A 12,264-nucleotide genomic window follows, 5' to 3' on the forward strand; every position below is an offset into this window, starting at 1 on the left:
CAGTTTTTTGCAAACTGGTCTAGGGCAGTGGTTCTCATTCTCATTCTGGATGACTTGCAAATGCATACAAGCAAATGCACTAGCAAAATATATTGTTCAAAGTTTAAAAATGTCTTTAAAATGTCATAATTTACTTAAACTCATGTCATTTAATACTTATGTGTCATTTGTTATCAACATTATTCAAAATATTTTGAGAAATGACGAGGTAATGTAATTTTCTCTTTTAAGATCAATTTGTACAAAATCGCTTCCACATTTAAAGGATAGTTCACCCCAAAGTTTTTTGCGCACAATAAATTATAACAAATGCTGTCACATCGACTATTTTATTGATGTTCTTGGTACCTTTCTGGAACTTTCATTAAAAATATCTTAATTTGTGTTCCGAAGACGAACAAAGGTCATACGGGTTTGGAACATGAGGGTGAGTAACTAATGACAGAAATTTCATTTTTGGGTAATCTATCACTTTAAGCCTCTGTGGCCACCCCACCGTCACTGGCAGTACAGTGTATGGAAATTGTGAGAAAATTAAGCACAAATTATATCTTGAAGAACAGGATAAAGCAATATTTATACACTCCACTTTCACACTAAAGGTATTTAAAGCTTCGGTAACTCATTAGGGCCTACTATAATATTATGGCTTAATTTTATTTACTAAATGTTATGTTTACTATAGTTAATATATAACAGTTATTTGTGTTTAACAGTTATTAAAATGACATACAGTTTGCTTGTGACCACCAAGGATATTAGTATAAGTACACAGAAAGTTGGTTAGGGTCTGGGTGCAGAAATAGCATTATTAACAGTATGTCATAGGTGGAATAGAAGAATTTAACATTCTGGTTTCTAAAACTTTCTTGAAATTCATTTACATTATATTTAATGTTTAAGCATTTGGTGTGAAGCAAAAGTGACTTACATTGCATTTAAGGTTTAGGCTACATTTGATCAGTTTATGCATTCCCTGGGAATCCAACCGTCAAAATTAGTGACATTATAGGCATTTTGAGCTGAAGATTTTAATAGTCTTTTTCTTACAGCATTGGGATGAATAAGAAATTTGGTGTTTATTCTGTTTAGCCTGTGTATTTATGCATAAAACTTGCAAACTGCATAAGTAATGAGGCCAGGGTCAAACCAACTCTGTTGGTCTCTTTCAATAGATGTTTTCCAGCTGAGAAAAATTCACTGTGCCTGTCCAAAAAGTTTTCCAACAATTGTCAACAACAGCAAGCAAACTTCTAATTCATGTTAGATACTGTCCACACCCACCCACTGTGTTTAACATACATTTAAAGTCACTTTTATTAGTCCACTTTCTTTAACACCAATTTAATAAATAAACCACATCTGATGGGGTACAACATGCAAACATTACAATCTACAACATAAAGCAGAAACATTCTTAAATTAGATCAGACAGATATTCTGTTACAAGCATCACACTCAGATATTTTCCCGTTGTGACAACAGATCCATGATTTCACTGAACGTATTCTAGAGATACTTTACAAGGACGTGTATTTACCCATTTACATTTATGAGCAACCAGGAACAAAGGTGTGGTGTCCCTTACACTCAAAATTATCAGGACATTAATGAGGATTTTATATAAAACCCAATTAGACCACAAATATTCTAGGTTGTGAAATATAAAATGTGCAAGCACAGAACTATAAGTGCACTACAGCTGAAGATGACTGATGAAAATCAGAACCATTTGAATCTCTCAAAGTAAACAGTCGTAAAGTAAAGCAAAACAAAGTGAGAGGAAATGGTATGTAGGGCCAAAGTAACAAACAGGATATGCCAATGCATTTCCAACCACCTGTGTGAGACGATCTGGTCTCCTTATAAAGAAATGTTCTGCATCTTCAAGCCTCATAGCTGTTTCTTAAACATATATAAACTATGCTAAGTGTGACTACAAGCAAATGAGGTGCAGATGAGATCTACAATTCAAAACACTGCATATATCCATAGCAGATTTTACAAAATAATTACAAAGAATTTAGATGGTAGTCTAACTGGTAAGATGTTAAGACGTATAGTTGTAACTGTGACTTCACTGTGAATATGTCATAAGAGAGATGTATAAATGTAGATGAATGAAGGCGGCAACTGGTGATTTTTAAATATTTTTTCCACTCATCGCAAGGCCAATTAATAACAGATGTATTTTACCATTTGGCTTCTCCATAAACATCAGCTTAATTAATAAAGAAAGTCAGGGGAAAGAGACCGGACAAAGTTTTTTTATTGGGAACGAGGGATTGGGAGAAGACGTATGTGCATGTCTGTCTGACTGGTTTCTCGTAGAACATGTCTGGTGAACACATTGGAGGCTTTTAAGCACTGGAGGAAGAAAGAATAAAGCATGGCACTCTGACACGTACCATTCTCTAGCTGAATAAGTGCTTGTTCTTCAACAGTGATTAAATATGCAGCAAACGTAAAGGGACTCATTTTGTTTACTTTCACTGTTTTTAAGAGGGAAGAGTGCGTGTGTGCATGTGTGTGAGATTCAAGATTGAAGGTTGAAGCAGGATACGTTAAAAACAGAGGACGAGAAGCTGGGAAGAAAGTCATTTACGAAGGGGAAAGAGCAAAAATTATGTTCTATTTGATCAGTGCATTTTCATCTGTAAGTGCATGACTGTCCAGAAACAAGATGATCCTGAAAGGAGACAAAAGATTAGGAATTATTTCTCAATGATTGAAATTCATCAAAAATCATAGTTAAATAATAATAATAATTAGGGCTGTCATGTTAACTTAATTAATTATTTATTAAAAAATAACGTGATTCAAATATATATAAAACGCAGTTAACGTGCTAGCCCTGCCCCCCGACCTGTATGTCATCTTTCATTTCATACAGTTGACTGTTGACAAATATGATGCATATTCTACAATTCAAGATATTTGGGCAAAAATGCTCCTGTATGAGTTTTTGTCTCATATTTATATCATATGATAAGTGCAGGGAGAGCAGTATCACACAAGCGCTGTTTGTCCCAAATATAACGAGTGCAAATGTGATTTTATACAACAGTTCGGTAAATAAGAAGTTAATATTGTGTTATATTTTAAACAAAATATTGTCTGTTTTTGCTTGGTTTTGCCAACAAAAATATTACATATTAAGCCACAGCAGAACTGTTTGTCTCTGAGCTACACAGTGGTGTTTCGTTTTTTAGGCATTTTGAACGAATCGTGTGAATCAATGATTCAAAGCCAAAATTCAATTATGTCATAATTTACTCAAACCTGAATGACTTACTTTCTTTTGTGGAACATAAAGACTGTTGGTAACAAAGCTGTTTTGGTTACCAATGACTTCCATCGCATGAACGAAAAAAAAACGTTTCTCAGTTTCTATGTTAAAGGAGAAGTCCACTTCCTGAACAACAATTCACAAATAATTTACTCACCCCCTTTTCATCCAAGATGTTCATGTCTTTCTGTCTTCAGTCGTGAAGAAATTATGGTTTTTGAGGAAAACATTTCAGGATTTTTCTCCATATAATGGACTTCATTGGTGCCCCGATTTTGAACTTCCAAAATGTAGTTTAAATGCAGCTTCCAAGTGCTCTAAACGATCCCAGCCGAGGAAAAAGGGTCTTACCTAGCAAAACGATCGGTAATTTTTTTCGGAAAATAAAAATTTGTTTACTTTTTAAGCACACAAACTGGTGTAGCACAGGCTCTGGGATGCACGTTCACTACACTATGTACTACTGAATCATATCGAAAGGTTATGCGGAACGTAGGCAGAACTACAGACCCAGTGTTTACAAAGCGAACGTGCAAATACTAAGAAAGTGCAAGTAAGTCAAACATTGTTTACAAACAAAAAGGTACAACGATGTCGGACGATTCTGTTGTAGGAGAAAATAAGATGGAGTACACAGACGATGAACTTAGACGTGATTTCGTAGTAGTGATGGGAAGTTCGGATCATTTTATCGATTCGGACCTTTGAGTCTCGTTTAGCAAAATGAACGAATCTTTTTGAGTCATTTTGTTCATTTCATTCATTTTAGCAAAATATAATTAAAATGTTACGTGTTACTTCGCTAACACATCTACTGCTCACACAAACGTTTATTCACACTACAAATATTTTTTTGGAAAATAGACGATCATGTCGCTAGATGAGACCCTTATTCCTCGTCTGGAATCGTGTAGGCCCTTTTAAAGCTGCACTGAAACTGCAATTTGGACCTTCAACCTGCTGATCCCCATTGAAGTCCACTATATGGAGAAAAATCCTGGAATGTTTCCCTCAAAAACCTTCATTTCTTTTCGACTGAAGAAAGAAAGACATGAACGTGGAAGTGAACTAATTCTTTAAACATTTCTATCAAATTCTCTTAACCATGCAGTAATAATAAAAACCACTTACTGCTCTATTTCTCTTTGTGAAGAGCTTCAATGAAAGCTTCAAGTTTCTCCTGAATTTCACGTACTTTTTCTGTAAAGAGAAACACAAATGTGAGTACATCACATACTATAACACTCCCATTTCAATGGCACAGAATTACCTGCTCTACGCTGAACTTGATGGAAGTCACTAGGCTTCTCAAGTTCAAGCTTCGCCTAGGAAAACCCCTAACCTGGCCACATCATTGCAAAGACGCACTTTCAAGTTGACTCACATGCATACAGATATTTCTAGGGATTCCTGCAGATAAAGTATCAAGTCGTGTCAAGTGCCACTGTGGGTACATTTTCTGATACCCAAACAGCAGATGGTGGCCACTGACAGTTCAGCACTCAAAGGTGTGTGCGGTTTAGGAGCAGATGATGAAGAGGTGGTGTTCTATTGCACCTCCTTACCTCCACATGCTACTTCAAAGCCTGTCCCCTTCAGGGAGTCATGGAGGAGGAGTGGGAATGAGTGACAACTTTTAACTATGTGAAAAAGTGGGGTGAAGGTAATGTAAAAGTTGCAAGATGACGATCTCTAAAATATGAAATTTAGTTTTGTTCTCTTGCTTGGGTTCATCAAAATATTCCATTAAATAAAAAAAAGATCATGAGACAGACAATTTTACAATGATGAAAAGTGATACATTTGTCCAAATGTCCTGAAAACATTGTCACAATGCAAATAATGGACATGAAACGTCCAAAAATAATTAAAATTGATTTTATAAATTCACTGAATTTAACTGAGAGAGCCGTTGAGAACCTCATAAGTGACTTCCAAATCGGTCACTCATAAGGTTCAATGACCAGTTGGCAGCAAGGCAGCTCACTAGGTTTTGGAACAGAGCTATTGTGTATGTTATGTATGCACGCAAGACCATTTGTGGCCTAATAGTGTGAGAACAAACAATCTAAAGTCTCATATGACAACAGGTTAACTAGGCTTTTCAAGTGGACACTGGGCTACAAGTTTGTGGCTGTAACTAAATACTGTCACCTGAGGCTCGTGCAGCCGTTTTAGGTATATTTGTGGTGTGGGGATTCCCCATTCTCCTCAGAGGTGTAGGATGAAAGAAATAAGACAGCCTTTGTGGAAATCTGACATCTCCAAGGTCTGAAATACGATACTACGACCCACACACAACCGCACACGTGCTCACATGTACAAACACACAAACTTTCACGAATATCCTGAAGCTTGGAAACACGAGCCTTCAGCACCTTGTGCACACACGCACACATCTGCAATCTCGTGGCTTAGACTTTGAGTATCTTTTTTAGTGCCTAGGGACATAAGAAGTAATGGTGAAGGTTAGCGAAAATAACAGGCATTACGTTTTGGAGAGGGCCTTATGACACGGCAGGTGTGGAGATGAAACTCAAGCCACCCGTGGTCTTTTTTGAAAAACGCAGGACAGCAGCAGGAACAGATTCATAAAATTCAATCCATCTGAACAATTTGGGGATACCTGATCTAAGTGTATGTAACTGGATAATAGTGATGCATGCATTTATTAAAGATTGGCTGGTATTTACCAAAAAACGGTAAGATGTTATGGCTGAATATAATATAATATTAATTAATTATATAAATTATACATTTATACATAATACCAAAAAATAGTTTATATTAAATAAATAAATAAAAAGCTAAAAAAAGAAGATGGAAGGTAAGTTAGTGAGTCAGAAAGTCAGAAATAAAGTCAGAATTGAGAGATATAAACTTTTTTCCTCTCAAAATTGGACTTTGTAATCTTGCAATTCTGACTTTATAATTTGCAATTGCAAGTTTATATCATGCAATTCTGAGAAAAACTCTGACTTTGTAACAAATTTATCACAATTCTGAGAAACAGTCAGAATTGCAAGTTCGTATCTCGCAATTCTGATTTTTTAACTCACAATTGCAAATTTATCTCAAACCTGAGAAAAAAAATCTGAAATGCAAGTTTATATCATGCAAATCTTAGAAAAAAGTCAGAATTGTGAGTATGTATCTCGCAATTCTGACTTCATAATTTGCAATTCTGAGTAAAAAATCTGACTTTGTAACTCGCAACTGTAAATGTATCTAAATTCTGAGGGAAAAAGTCAGAATTGCAAGTTTGCATCTCGCAATTCTGAGAAAAAAGACAGAATTGCAAGCTTTTATTTCACAATTCTGACTTTGTAACTCGCAATTGCAAATTTATTTCAATTCCGACATAAAAACAGGTCAGAATTGCATGTTTATATCACGCAGTTCTGAGAAAAAAGTCTGAATTGCGAATACATATCTCAAAATTCCGACTTTGTAACTCGCAATTGCAAATTTATCTTAATTCTACGAAAAAATAAGTCAGAATTGCAATTTTGTATCTCACAATTTAGAGAAAAAGAATTGTGAGGTAACAAGTCACAATAACCTTTTAAATTTTTTATTCAATGGTGGAAACAGGCTTCCATAAATATCTGCAAACTTGGCCCAATATATTGCACATCCCTAGTATTTATATTATGTTGGATATTATGTTGGTGTATTTGTTAAAGGAATCTGTGGCTTGCTTTATTTTCAAACCATCATCATTCACCAAAAAAAGACTTTATAATGCACCAAGACCACTTTGTATCACAAATCAAGACTCAAAAAAATTGGACTTGGTATGAATCAAAAGAACGTGATGGAAGCTGCTACGCTGCATGGGCCGAGCGCAAGTCTATGGAAACGGTCAAATTGAAAACATGTACGTTTACAGCCAATGAAGTTTTAAAGAAGAATGGACAGCTAAGGATGATGTGAACTTGTGTGTATATGGGCTTAAAGTGTCTGAAAAGACTGTGAGAAACAGATATTTATTTCTGGTCGCCATCTGTTTGTTCCACATGGAGGAACGCAGAATGACGGCTAAGAAAAGGCCAAAACAAGACGGTCTTTTCAGCGCCTCGGAAATGTGACGCAGGAGAGAGAACTGCTCCTTCCCCTGCTTCTGTGAGTCCGAGAACAGGGTCCAAACTCCATTTAGACCCCTGTTTACCTAAGAGATGAGCTTTTTGGACACATCCATTCATAGGTCTCCTCTCTTTATCTGGTCATGAATATTCCCATAATCCTCTGGCCCCTGTCCCAGTAGCCTCCTTTTTTGGGAGGTGTGGGGTGGCTTTCTCTCTTTCAGGATTCTTCCTCAATCCCTTCTTTCAAAGGGGCTCTCGCCTGATCTCCACATGAAATGATATCTCTTTCACTCCCACTCTTGCGGGCCTCTAAGCCTCCTGGGCCGGAGCGGCAGAAGGCTGGAGAAAGCCCTTAATTGACCTGTAATTAGACTGTGAAACAGTGTGGCCGCGGAGAACAGAAGGACCAGGAAAAAAGCGAGAGTCAGGGCACGGGATACCGCCAAGGAGATGGAGCTGCGAGGAACTGAAGAGAAACTCAATCCCTTTTGATATAAATGGTGGCCTTCGGTATTTGCCATCAAGTAGCACGACTGTTAATAGGGAAAATGGCAAAGAAATTAAAATGTGGCAATAGCCTTTTCAGCAGCTCACGTTTCCCACAGCGCCTTCCCGGAAACGGGACGACTGAAGAAGGTCCGTGGAAAATCAGTTTCACGTCAGGTGTGAACCTGAGTTGTAAGACAACTCAAAAGAACTAAAAAGACAAAATGCACAAAATGCAATTCCAAACACTTACTTTCTTCAGTGGAACACAAAAAAGATATTTCCAAGATTATTTTAACTGTTATTTTGACTTGTACATTCAGTTAAAGTCACTGTGGTCCAAACTACTAAGGGTGTGTGAAGGTGAGTAAACAATGACAGAATTTTCATTTTTTGGTGAATTTTCCCATTCACACAGGAACACCTACCAGTGAACACAGCAAGCTGAGGGTGCAACAGTGATGTATAAAATAGGATGTCAGCAGCACAACACCACGGAAAACCATGTTCCCACAAACCAGCTCTCTGAGTTATCTCTAAAACATATGGCCACAAGGAAGAGAGGAACCACTGCCGGAGTTCTGCTGTGAAAACCTCAGGGTTCAACACAAGAGTAGCTTCTAGCTTACCTCAGAAAAACAGGCTTATTTAAGTGTGTGAAATCTCACGCACAACCAGTTAAAGATGAATCGTAATTTTTTTAAATGCAGCGACAACTAGTAACAGGGTTCATACCGATATTGTAAAATATGTGACTTTCAAGAACTACACTGTAAAAAATGACTGTGAATTTAAAGGGGTCATCGGATGCTAATTTTACACAAGTTTATATGTTTCTTTAGGGTCTTATTGAAAAGTCTATAATATACTTTGGTTAAAAATTCTCAGTGGTAGTGTAAAACAACACCCTTTTTACCTTTCCAAAATCAGCTCTGCAAAAATCATCCTATTCTGGTTGAGGCCGTTTTAAATGCAAATGAGCTCTGCTCGCCCCGCCCCTCTCTTTTCTCTGTGGAGTGACGAGCCTGTTTACTTTAGCCACATTTAGCGCATTTAGCCAAGAAACTTTCCGTATCGTGAATCATTTGATTAAGATCGGGACTTCAAACTTCAAGAGCAGTTCCAGCATAAATGACTCACTCAATTGATTCAGTTCATCTGTTCTTCTTTTCGCATCTCCAGCCATGTTTACACAGCACTGCTAGTACTACTACTGGCTTAGCTCGCTAGTTTTATGACAGAACATTTAAACACATCTGATGGTGCAACTAATGGGAATTTTCTCTTAACCTTCCCCTTAGGCTGTGTGAGAGACTCTTGCTTATGAGGGCTGTGCAGACAGCATCTCTTCAACCCAGGTGTACGCTGAACTCCTCACCTCCCCTTCACAGCCTCCCTCCAGCCTGGCCTCCAATAAGCATTTAATTACAGGGCTTTGGCACAGGTAAGACAGGGGCAAGTCAAGACAGAGAACAGCCAGAAAACAGTCAACCGGACAATAGACGGCCATCTCTCTATTAGCATTTGAGACCTAAAGTTACCCATGCTGAAAAAGAACCATCTCATAACTGCATGTCAATCAGCATAAAGATCCAACTTTGACCCTGCATTCAAAATTGCAGGTGGCCACAGTTGGTCTCAATCCCACCCATAATTCTTTGCATCACTGATGGTCATCTTAAAGGGATAGTTCACCCAAAAATGAAAATCTGTCATCATTTACTCACCCTTGTGAGTGCAAACCATTCTTCACTGGGACACAAAAGAAGATATTCTGCAAAATATCTTAATATTGTCTGTTCATGTTGTTTTAAACTTCGACTTTCATTGTAAGGACAAAAATAATCAAAGTATTCTTCAAAATACCTTATTTTCACAGATTCAGAAATACATTAAAGGGACAGTTCACCCAAAAATAAAAAAAGACCCCATGATTTACTCACCCTCAAGCCATTCTAGGTGTGTAGTAGGGCTTGGCAATTTTTCCAATTTCATGGATTAATTCGAATTTATTTTTTAGAAATTGAGGAATCTCAAATGTTAGAATTAGACACTTTTGACAATATGCCAATGATAACACTAAAGAGAAAAGAACGATCCAACTGCATGTCCGCGCACGTAATTAACTGCTCACGTGTGACGCCTCATATCGCTAGGCGCCATTCACACAGAATGCGCTTTTGTGTTGACAAAGATGCGACGTGGGCAGTGGAATAGGAAAAGCATGCAAGAAGATGGGAGTGAACTTCTTTTAACTTGAGCGCCCTGTGTTTAGACGATGCAAGAGACACGAGTGCAACATCCAAATGTGTCAATGTTTACATAGAAAAAACAATGGAAAAGCAGTGCAATCAAATAAAAAACTAATACAGTGTGTCTGATATTTCATGATTGCATCATGATGACAGGCTGAAAGCTGCTGTTCATTGTTTTTACAGAACATTTATAGTTAATAGTCTACTGATGTTATACCTTCAGTCATTTTGAATGACTGAATTATGCATAAGACACGTTTGCACAAGATGTAGTTGTAGTTCACGCATCTTTTCTGCAAAGATATTTAACAGGTGATTTATATCATGATGACAACTTCATGTGTGGTGCACTTGGAATAGAATTTTCTTTAACTAGAGGATTTTAAAAAAAAATGTTACTTGAATCATGATGTAGTTACATTTTCAAGTTGATTAGTTAAAAATCAATTAAAATTTTTAAAAGATTCAAAATTTTTGCAATATCACACAGCCTCAGTGTATAGGACTTTCTTCTTTCAGACGAATACATTCGGAGTTACATTAAAAAAAAAATGTCCTGCCTCTTTCAAGCTTTATAATGGCAGTGAATGGGTGTCGAGATTTTGAAACCCAAAAAAGTGCATCCATCCATCGTAAAAGTACTCCACATGATTCCAGGGAGGTTAATAAAGGCCTTCTAAAGTGAGTCGATGTGTTTATGTCATAAAACTGACCATATTTAAAACTTTATAAACCATAATCTCTATCTTCCACTATCTGTCGTACTTGCGTTCACGAGAAAGTGGCGCTCCAGCGGATGATGTAGGCATAGCCTAAGCTCCAGAATATCCTAGACTCACAAGAACCAAGTTTTGTTTACAGCTTATATCAAAATCCTCCAACATTTTTCTTTACAAATCCTCATTTTGTACTTCTAATTCGTGACCGTTGTTTTTTTCTTTGCTTTCTCAATGCGTTTCCGTGTTCATCACTGTGTTTGTCTACACTGTAAAAAATAAAAAACACAATTTGAGTCAGCTTAAAATTATGTGTTACCCTGCTGTCTTAAAATTTTAAGTTCAGTCAACTAAAATAAGTTTAGTTAACTTGAAATGTTAAGTTGTACTTAGTAACAACTTAGATATTTGAGTTTGCTAAACTTAACAGATGGGTAAGTAACCCAGCTGCCTTAAAATTTTAAGTTGATTCAACTCAAATATCCAAGTTGTCACTTAGTATAATTTAACATTTCAAGTTTAATAAACTTTTTTGAGTTGACTGAACTTAATTTTAAGGCAGCCAGGTTACAAATTATTTTAAGTTGACTCAACAAATTGTTTTTTACAGTGTATGTCCTGCGGACATTTTCTTAAAAAATGCAACGATTCTCTTCAAAAGGCCTTAATTAACCTCCCGGAGCCATGTGGAGTACTTTTTATGATGAATAGATGCACTTTTTTGGGCTTTAAAATCTCGCCCCCATTCACTGCCATTATAAATCTCGGAAGAGCCAAGACATTTTTTAATATAACTCAAATTGTATTCATCTGAAAGAAGAAAGTCATATACACCTAGGATGGCTCGAGGTTGAGTAAATCATGGCATAATTTTCATTTTTGGGTGAACTATGTCTTTAACCCCACTTGTGTGGAACCTGATCTGTCTGAATATTACACTTAGTTCTAACTGGCTAATATGTGCGCAGAAAACCATTGAGGCTTTTAATCAGATCCTGATTTAATGGATCATGGGACAACATATTTACTGATGGATGTTGTGCACTGGTTAAGGGTTCAACTTTAGGACTGGTTTTAACGAGAAAACACCCTTTGTTGCCACTGTTCACAGAGAAGTGATGCCGGGACTGAAATTATAGCTTCAGTAAATCCATTCTTTTAACTATGAATTGAACAGAGACATGATAAAAGAGCAGCACTATGTCAAGCAGTGTCATCACGAATGAGCCAGAAGGTGAGCCACTGCAACAAGTGCTCTATTTTTACTCTGTGAGGAAGGAAATGTATGGTTTTCCTATTACCTCATAACAGACTATCTGACAGATAGATGTATAGTGCGGTGTACAACAGCCTTGCAGGAGACCGAATGACAACGGGACTCGATCTTGCTGACCCCAGGGGTGCTTTTTTGCAACGGGACGAATGGTGAA

At 37.0% G+C, this 12,264-nt stretch overlaps 1 protein-coding gene across 4 annotated transcripts in view; it reads right to left on the bottom strand.

Moving 5' to 3' along the window:
• Positions 1-1,413: 1,413 nt before the first annotated feature.
• The window catches only part of opa1 (OPA1 mitochondrial dynamin like GTPase), a 47,444-nt gene continuing 36,593 nt past the window's right edge, over positions 1,414-12,264 (bottom strand). For all 4 annotated transcript variants that reach the window (XM_051112467.1, XM_051112468.1, XM_051112469.1 and 1 more), the window contains 2 exons: positions 4,421-4,489; positions 1,414-2,689 (listed from right to left, as the gene is read on the bottom strand). In XM_051112467.1, coding sequence (XP_050968424.1) covers positions 4,425-4,489 — 65 coding nt within the window. In that variant the 3' untranslated portion in view covers positions 1,414-2,689; positions 4,421-4,424. The remainder of the gene's footprint in view (positions 2,690-4,420; positions 4,490-12,264) is intronic.

Source organism: Labeo rohita, chromosome 6 (genome assembly GCF_022985175.1).
Source record: "Labeo rohita strain BAU-BD-2019 chromosome 6, IGBB_LRoh.1.0, whole genome shotgun sequence".
NCBI lineage: Eukaryota > Metazoa > Chordata > Actinopteri > Cypriniformes > Cyprinidae > Labeo > Labeo rohita.